The 9,062-nt window shown below is 36.5% G+C and overlaps 1 protein-coding gene across 1 annotated transcript in view; it reads right to left on the bottom strand.

Moving 5' to 3' along the window:
- Positions 1 to 400: 400 nt before the first annotated feature.
- Positions 401 to 9,062, bottom strand: part of LOC145986794 (uncharacterized) — a 30,731-nt gene continuing 22,069 nt past the window's right edge. The window contains exons 6-8 of the mRNA XM_083121221.1: positions 6,931 to 7,254; positions 6,031 to 6,169; positions 401 to 2,537 (exon numbers count right to left, since the gene is read on the bottom strand). Of these exons, the coding sequence (XP_082977347.1) occupies positions 6,054 to 6,169; positions 6,931 to 7,254 (440 nt within the window). The 3' untranslated portion in view covers positions 401 to 2,537; positions 6,031 to 6,053. The remainder of the gene's footprint in view (positions 2,538 to 6,030; positions 6,170 to 6,930; positions 7,255 to 9,062) is intronic.

Here is a 9,062-nt window from a genome sequence, read left to right as displayed (position 1 = left end):
CATTTAGGCCTTTGTTAACTGTGCTGCAGGATCAAAGACAACATACATTTATTGTAAAATTGGGGCTTACACTCTCTCTCAGGAATCTGTGGAGCAAGGCAGTAGAGAAGGGGAGAAACCATGTGAACAGAACAAAAAGTGTGCCCTGCTGCAAATGGCTGGTACATGTAGCTGCATTTACTCCTCCGTGCACTCACTTCCCCTCACATGTTTGTTGGTCAAGCCCTTTTGAGTAACTACTTGTGCAGAGATTCCAGTACAAGCAAAATGGAAAAAACGAAAATAGAAACAAACATGAAAGTAGTTTATTAACAAAATTAAACAAAACGGGGAACTTTTAGATGATTATGTGTGATGATCCATGTGGTAGAAGAATACAAGTAAATCTAAACATACTCGATATATATATATATATTTATTGTTTGATTCTCTCGGGCTAAGCTAAGTACAAAATAATTACAAGCACATGGGAATAAAACACTTCAACCAGCTACTAGGGACAGCTCACTATGCACCTCTTGAAAATTTAGAAGGCGCTGCAAACCTGACTAAGAGAAAAGGTTTTCTACTCAATAGATGAATTTATTCTGCACTCAAAAGATGATTTAAATTTCTAGAACTCATAATATATGTAATACTGTCCTCTCCATACTCACCCTATATATTTATTATATATGTAGGCTTGTTTATGCTATTCTTGTATTAAGTTTTATATTTAGATATACAGGGTGTCATTTTAATGGCACCCACGGACCAAAGATTCGTATAGAAGACATCAAAGCAAACAACTTTTCTCAGTAACATATTTCTCGGTGCGTCGATTCGACGCTACAACCTTTCAAAAAAATACTGTTTTGCTGCCTGGATGCGGGCAACCAAACACAACATTTGATTGTATCTGTGACCTCATTTCCTGCGGCAAACAGTGCATGGCAGTGTTGCAAGGAACACACAAATTTTGTGAAAAATGACAAACTGCCAACCACATTATTAACTGTAAAACGAAGGGAGAAACGCATCCAGTAAACCGAACAACATAGCCTACCAGCCAGAAGATCAGCAGTCATCTCAGGGGAAGGGGGAAGTGAACCAACGATATGAGAAATGGTAAAACATGTGTTCAAAATGAAGTGTCAATATCGGATATTGTCTCAGCCTACATGTCAAATATCAACAACAATAAATTTTATTGGACTTACAGCTTACATGTGGCTGTTTACGCCCAGCTACATATCAATTATATTTCCAAATCTCGTTGCAAGGTTGATATCTACAGGTTTGTGTCCAGATGCCTTGTGGTACTTTTGTGCTGATAATGGAAGTATCAGAGATTCATGTTGTTACATTACAGCTAAAACACGTACAAACACAGTAACAATCTAATTGTGAAACAGTAGTGAATATACTCCCCTGTTCACAGTTGCAAACTATTACATGTGTATCCGGGTCGTAGATGAACATAGTCGTCGGAGAGCTTGTTTTACTACTACTTATATCCATGTATTTTCAACCATTTTTGCCACTTGCCTCATAATGCCCTGAACATTATATTATGTGTTGCTTATCTTTGGAATTTTGAGTTCTTTCATTTCTATTTTGTCATCTGTTCAGTGTGTCACAGACAACTAGTATCAGAAGGACGAAGTGGATACACTAAATTGTAGATGCCAACTTGCTAACTAGATTTGCAAATATTTGACATGTAAGCTGAGACAAAATTCGATATGACCACTTCCACTTGAATTCTATTTTCTTTCTACCATTTTTCGTATTGTTTGTTTACTTCCTGTTAGATTACAGAACGTGTTTTCTCGTTTTGTTTTATGGTACATAATGTGGCTGATTGTAGCTATGTCATTTTTGACAGAATATGTGTGTTCCTGGCAACCCTGGAACGTATCGCTTCACGACAGGATATGACGTCACAAATGCAATCAAATGTTGTGTGAGGTTGCCAGTATTCAGGTGGCAAAACAGGCTTTTTTGAACGACTGTAGTGCCGAAATGATGCACCAACGAGAAAAATGTTGCTGAGAAAAGTTGTTTGTTTTGATGTCCTCTATACATTTCCGTGGACCGTGGGCACCATTAAAATGACACCCTGTATATGCTATTCTTGTATTATGTCTTACATTTGTTATGTTTTATATTTGTACCAATGACGACATCTATTGCATTATTGTAATGCTTAATGATGAATAAACATATTGATATTGATACAGATGAGTTTCCAAGATAGCCCTAGAGAATCTGTTCGTCATTTGTCACCAGGATAGCATATATATTGTTTCAATTTTTCAAGCTTACTTAACGAAATAATAATGTCTACTCAAATTATGCTTAGGTTTACTTGCAAGTACTTTCCAAACATCCATGATCACATGTTCGTTCCTCCTACTCAAACAAAACAAATGTGAACTATGGCACTTTTACATTGTCATGTGTCTGATATTGTCCATTTGTAGATCCTCAAGTTGAAATGGATAACACTGCATCTAAGTTCCTCACAATCATACAACATTCTCATCTATTTTTTCCTATGAAGAGAAAACACGTAATAATTAGTAATAATTAACAGTAATGGTTTTCACAACTTTAGTCAAGTTATACCTAAGAGTTAAGAGCCAAAAAGATACTTAATCAAGTCAGTCAGTATAAATTTATCTTTAAACATGATTTTAACTTAACAATAATACCTATACAGCTTTATAAATTGTTACACACGAAAAGCACATCTCAAACAAACAACAGATATTTTCCAAGATGCCATCAAATTCAGTGCATTCTAACCACAATGGCACAATTGCATCAGCAAATACAGCCTCTTTTCAGTCTATCAATATGAACAATCTTATTTAATTCTAATAAAGCAAAGAACAATTAAAAGAAAATCAAGATAAAGCCTGTGATACATAAATGCTTCTAAGGATATTGTAATAATATTGTCAGGATATAAGTTACACATTAGAGCAGTTGTCAGAACGCTACATTTTAAAAGTAGCTTCGTTACAGCTACCACTACTCTCCTAAAAATGTAGCTTCGCTACAGCTGCAGTTTCATTTACCAAAAAGTAGATCGCTACGCTACTCATATGCGCTACTTGCTACTTCGCTACTTTTGCACTACTTCTGCATTAAAAAAAACTGAAACTGCCACATAGATATTCAAAATAAGCCCCTAGTATGATAGTTGTACTTACTGGAAAGTAGATCATTATTTGAGGACTAAAAGTGGTAAACGTTGTAAGTGCCAAAAGTGAAAGTGTTGGAAAATCGCATCGTTCAGCACATCAGCCCGTAAGAACGTTCACACTAGTGACCTCTTTACATGCCCTTTGAACTACTTAGAGGGCTACCAGCCACTTTTCACGTTTGCCACATTATAAAGCATGGCACATTGCACAGTTTAACGTGGAAAACGGTGTTTGAATTATTGTGGCACTTACATCGTTTACCAATTTTAGTCTTCATTTATTATCATAATTTCCGTAATTCGTTAGATGTTTGCACTAACATTACGGATAGCGGGGGGATGCTTCTCTGGTAGAGCTAAATGAGCAACAGGTGGAGCGATGCATTACATAAGTTTCCTGTGCTTCCCTGAAGACACAGTGAAAATTTTGTCAAAGGGCCCCATGTTCGGTACCTGGCAAAGGCACTAGTGATGTGGATCCAGTCTCGATTAGCTTATCTGTGCATATAGTGGACTCAAAACAAAAACTATGAAAGACGCCTAGTTGGAAAAATGGATCCTCCTGCTCCACCATTGCTCATCTTTCATCCTCATTCTCGCAATTAGCCAAAAGTGGCAGAAAGTGACTCTAGTTAACAGAATAACAAAATAAACCATTCATCCTCATTGTCATGATTAGCAAAAGTTACAGAAAAGCGATGTAAAAGTAGAAACATTAATATACATCTGGAAACTGTATATTAACTAAAGAAAATTATCGTTTCTGCAGAAAAGTCAATACAATATCATAAAATATATTGAGGAAATTGATGTGCAAGCACGAGTGTTCTAAACATATTGCAATTTTAAAATTTGTGAACAAATTTTATGATGTAATTGTAATTCCAGAAAGTGTATGTCTATCATTCTTGTAACAATAATTTCTTGCTGGTGAGATCCTATGTACGAGGGTCACTATTTATATTTTGAGCCTAACAATGAAAAAACAGGAATTTGGCATTGAAAACTGCTTTATTGTTTTTCGAAGTATTCTCCTTTATGGTCAATATACTTTTGCATTCGTTCGAACCATTTGTCAAAGCAGTTTTTCCAATCTTCTTGAGACACCTCCATAATATGGTTTTTGAACGCATCAACGGCGTCTTCCGCCGACGAAAATCTTTGTCCACGCAATTTATTCTTGACATTCGGGAACAAGAAGAAGTCATTGGGTGCCAAATCAGGACTGTACAGCGGATGACCCATCAATTCGATTTTTTGACTGTTCCATAGTCAAACTGGTGGAACTATTGCCTATGGTTGCCTCAATCTCACAGTATGTCACATGACGATCTTGCAGTATTAGGTTTTGCACAGCATCAATGTTTTCTTGAACAACAACTGATTTTGGACGACCTTCGCGAATGTCGTCGGTGAGCAAATGGCGGCCATGATTAAATTCGTTATACCAGCGTTTCACAGTGGCAAAGGATGGGACTTCATCGCCAAATGTGGAAGTAAGTTGATCGATGCACTCTTATCTTGATAATCCACGTCGAAAATCGTAAAAAATCATCGAACGAAAATGTTCACGAGTTAATTCCATTTTATTGTTTTCGCGCAATCTCCAAGGCAACATAAACAACACAAATGAAGCTATTGACAAAACATTTGAAGTACGTTATGGTCAATAATGCCAGACGATTCTGTGCAAACGTCAAATCGCGCCTAACTTCAATCAGTGTTGCCAAGGCTCAAAATATAAATAGTGACCCTCGTACTAACAATGATCAATTCTGTTAACGTATTGAGCCATTGAATGCTAGCACTATTGCTTTGTCATTGTTCATCCATTGATCACTCATTTTTGCACTGCAAGATGTGTTTTACCCAGTAATTAATGACATGTTACCTGTCTCTTACACCATGGATATCCACAGGATTTGTTCAGGATTTGTCCAGGGGTGCAGCAAACAAGGCATGTTTCTCCCCAAAATAGCGATGCAGCTCGAAAAATGTAGCTGTTAGCCAGAATATATTCATATATGTCAGTTCAGTTTAGTTATCTGTATGTTAGATTTATTCTATACTAATGAAATAAATTATGCAGATATCTATAATCTGCGATATCAAGATATTTATAATCTAGACCATACGTATTTCCATGTAATAGACTTTGTCTTTATGGACATACTGCAAAAGTAAGCGTTATTGTCAAATTTTTCTTTGACGCTGTGGTCACATTCAACATTTTCCTCAAAATGCAGAGAAGAAATGTAGCTGAAGCAAAATTTTTGCTACAACTACAGAAATTTTGTAGCTTCGTTACAGCTACATACAGCCCATTTTCGACATACCCACAAATAAATACTGCTTTAAAATTAATTAAGCATTCGTACTTGCATAATTTCCATGATACTTGGATTCTGCAATGGCAATTGTAAGTATTTTGATTGATTGATTGAAATAAATGTTTTGGGTGCATCAACACTTGGATGATTTGCACCTGCCACATTATATGGGGTCCAGCCCCTTATCGTAACAAAAATCAACACTTGTATCTGAGGACTAAAATTTCTTTACCCATATTAAAAGCTTACGTAAAGAGGCACTCAACACAAAACACAGGACAACACTGGCCACAGGTCCAGATGCCAGTCTCGTTGGGCTGCAAGAAGTAGTTACCGGGGTATACTACCTGGAAGTGAGGTTGACTTTGGGGTGTCCTACCATAAGGTCACCCCCTTACACACCCATAAGTATTTTGAACACAGTCCCAGCCTCCAAAAAAGTCTGTCAGAGCATGCATGGTTTCACTGTTTCAGCCGGATTTAAAAATTAGCCAGAGAAAAACTTACCTCACATCCAGATGCTGTTGGGCTCAGGTGAAACAACACTTTTTGGTGATCTTAGCGTAGGCAAGGAATCCAACTGCAGCAACAGCAATCAGCACTGCTATCACAATGCCTGCAACAGCTCCATCGTCGAGATCAGAGCCTGAAAGTAATTTAGATGAGACGCTATGAAATTGTAAAATTTTAAAAGTAAATAACGTACTATGGTAATTGCATAGGGTAAGGCTTTACACACATATTTCATTAATTCTTTTAAATTTGCTATTCCCCATAAGTATCAATGCACAGTCTAGGTAATAACTAGGATTACAATTTTTATGGCCTAAAACTGAGCAAAATTTGCAAAATAAGAATGCACTTCTGACTAAAATTTTAATAAATATGATATCTGAATAATATACATTTCTAATTACAGAGAAACGTAGCACTCGCGGTTTCCACGAAGCTGTTTTTAGTTTGTTCTATCAATTTCAGTGGCCACTGCCACGATCCTTATTGGAACATATTGTTGTTGTTTCTTGGCACGTTTCTGGCCACCAAAATTAATAACAGCTTTGCGGAAACTACCACGTGTCTCATTCCCATAATATGAATAAATTTCAATTTATAAATTTGTGTGGATTATTTATGAAATGTTAATAAAGCAAGAAAAACAAGAAAGAGAAGTCTGTAATTTGATAGCTTGTACAACTGTTTATTTGTACTAGACCTTCAGGTTTAGGAATACCAGAGAGTTATTTCCATGAAGTAATACCAATATTGAGATTTACTGTTCATGTAATGATTCATCGTTAATGCATAGTAATTTTTCTAGTCTGATTGTTATAATTGTAATTTACTCCAAAATATGTCAATATTCATAAAACTTAAAGAGAGATAACATTGATAAGAGTATTTTCTTACTTTCTGAAGATGATGATGCTTCCTTTACAGTGAGATATACAGAAAATTCCTGATTGAGATCATTGATGAAAATGACACATTTCCAACGACCGAGATCCACTGTGGCAAACTTCTTCACTGTGAGTGCACATATGCCATTCTCCAGGTCGATGTCTGTTTCATATTCAGTTGTGTTTAGTTTTGGAACTGCATTGATTCCTGTCCCGTCAGGCTTCACAAATCGGCAATACTTGCTGCTACGTTTCACCACCGACTCGCACCTTAGAACTCCTGATCTTCCTGTTTCAGTGTTCACCTCAGTCTGGTCTGTGATTACGTTGGCTTCTGTAAGATGAGTATTGATGTTAAAAGCACATTTTTGAAACAGCATGTTCACACTGAATGGAAAATTGTCTTTGCTTTGTATTTGTATTTTTTCTTATTTTGTATCACTTTCTGCTTTCTTAGACTAATTGTGAAAATGTGGACGAAAGGATAATTACATAAAATTAATGAAAGGATAGTCACAAAAGGATACCCAGGCCACTGAGTTGACAAGTATTTTAAGATTGCCTACATGATATAAATATCATTTATAACGTATAACAATATTGATTCAGGACAGAATAGATCAGGCACAGATGAGATGGTTCGGACACATGAAGAGGATGGGTGCAGAAATACTACTAGTAAGAGCATACCTTGCACAAGTAGTGGGAATAAGGCCAAAGGGGAGACCATATCGTTCAGATAGTGGAGAGTGTTAGGGGAAGAGGGCAAGATTGAAACACTGTGGAAAGAGAGGAATGGTGGAAGACCAGAAGGAAATGGAGAGGCTTGACTGCTATGTCGACTCAGCCAGAGGCAGGAAATGGCGAAGGATGATGATGAATAATATACACTACAATAAGAATTACAACCTGCGATCAGTAAACTACCCACACATCACCAGTGCCGTATTCTGAAAATCTGACATGGTTTACTGCAACAATTGTTATTTATTGTATAAATAAAACACCAATGCAGGCATGCAAGTAAAACACAAACAGAAGTCCAACAGCTTCAAATTTTCTGCCAATTTATATGTATGTGAAAAAAGTTGTTGGTAAACCAGGAAACATGGAAAATACGCCATTGCACATCACCAACACCCTGCTTGCACCTCCTCTAAAATTTTTCACTAGGTCCAATTTATGGTAAGTTTAACTAAATTTTTTGCCACCTCAGTAGCCAGGTTCCAGGTTCAAACCCCATCTAAGCATGGGTGTATCTCTTCTGAATGACCCTTCATAAATTTCATCTCCCCCCTGCTCATTAGCCAAAAATGGCAGAAAAGCAATACAAAATAAAATTTTTAACCTCGTCCATGTGGTGTCCTTAAAGGGAAGTGCAACCAAAAAGAAATTGTCTATATATAGATGCAACCGCAAATTTTTGTCATCACAAATAATACAAGAAACTAACTATAAAACGACTTGCCACAAAATTTAATGATATTGGCCAGAGAAAACTAAAAGAATCCATTAGATCCAATCGCTGTCAACAAATTTAGACTAAATTTTATATTTGTCATGCATGTATCTTCTAATCACCAGTATTGCAACTAGCCAAAAGTGGCAGAAAAACATTGTAAAATAACAAAAAAAAAAAAAAAAAGAACTACAGAATATGCAGGAAGACAGTAAAAAAATGTCACAACACTGATTATGATTTGAATAGCAAAAGGGTCAGTGTTTTCATTCCCATCATTATTTCTATCTGACTTTCTACATGTGCACCCGTTACTGGCACCACAATTGTGTCATACTCCTGAATTATATTCACTTCCCTTATAACCACATCAAAATAGCAAAATGTGTCATGTGGAAAGGAGTCATGGGCTATTTATAGAAATATTATATCTCCACAATGATCAGCAATTTCTTCATATGCATTTGTGAGTTGAAGTGTTTTGGTGACGAATATTGAAGTTGTGTTCTGGAAAAGTTTCTAAGCTTTTGGACCCTGAGGACACAGTGGTTCACAATTTTTTGGACAATACCCCAAATTTCACTTGAGTACAACCAATGGTACTTCTTACAACTCTCAACAGTGTGGGCAAGCACATTGGGTCAACTTGTATTTCACCACAGAAAGGTCCATGATTGGATCTG

Source organism: Lepisma saccharinum, chromosome 4, assembly GCF_977018435.1.
Source record: "Lepisma saccharinum chromosome 4, izLepSacc3.1, whole genome shotgun sequence".
Lineage (NCBI taxonomy): Eukaryota > Metazoa > Arthropoda > Insecta > Zygentoma > Lepismatidae > Lepisma > Lepisma saccharinum.
The sequence above is the reverse complement of the archived record's forward strand: the minus strand, read 5'-3'. Positions and strand labels throughout refer to the sequence as shown.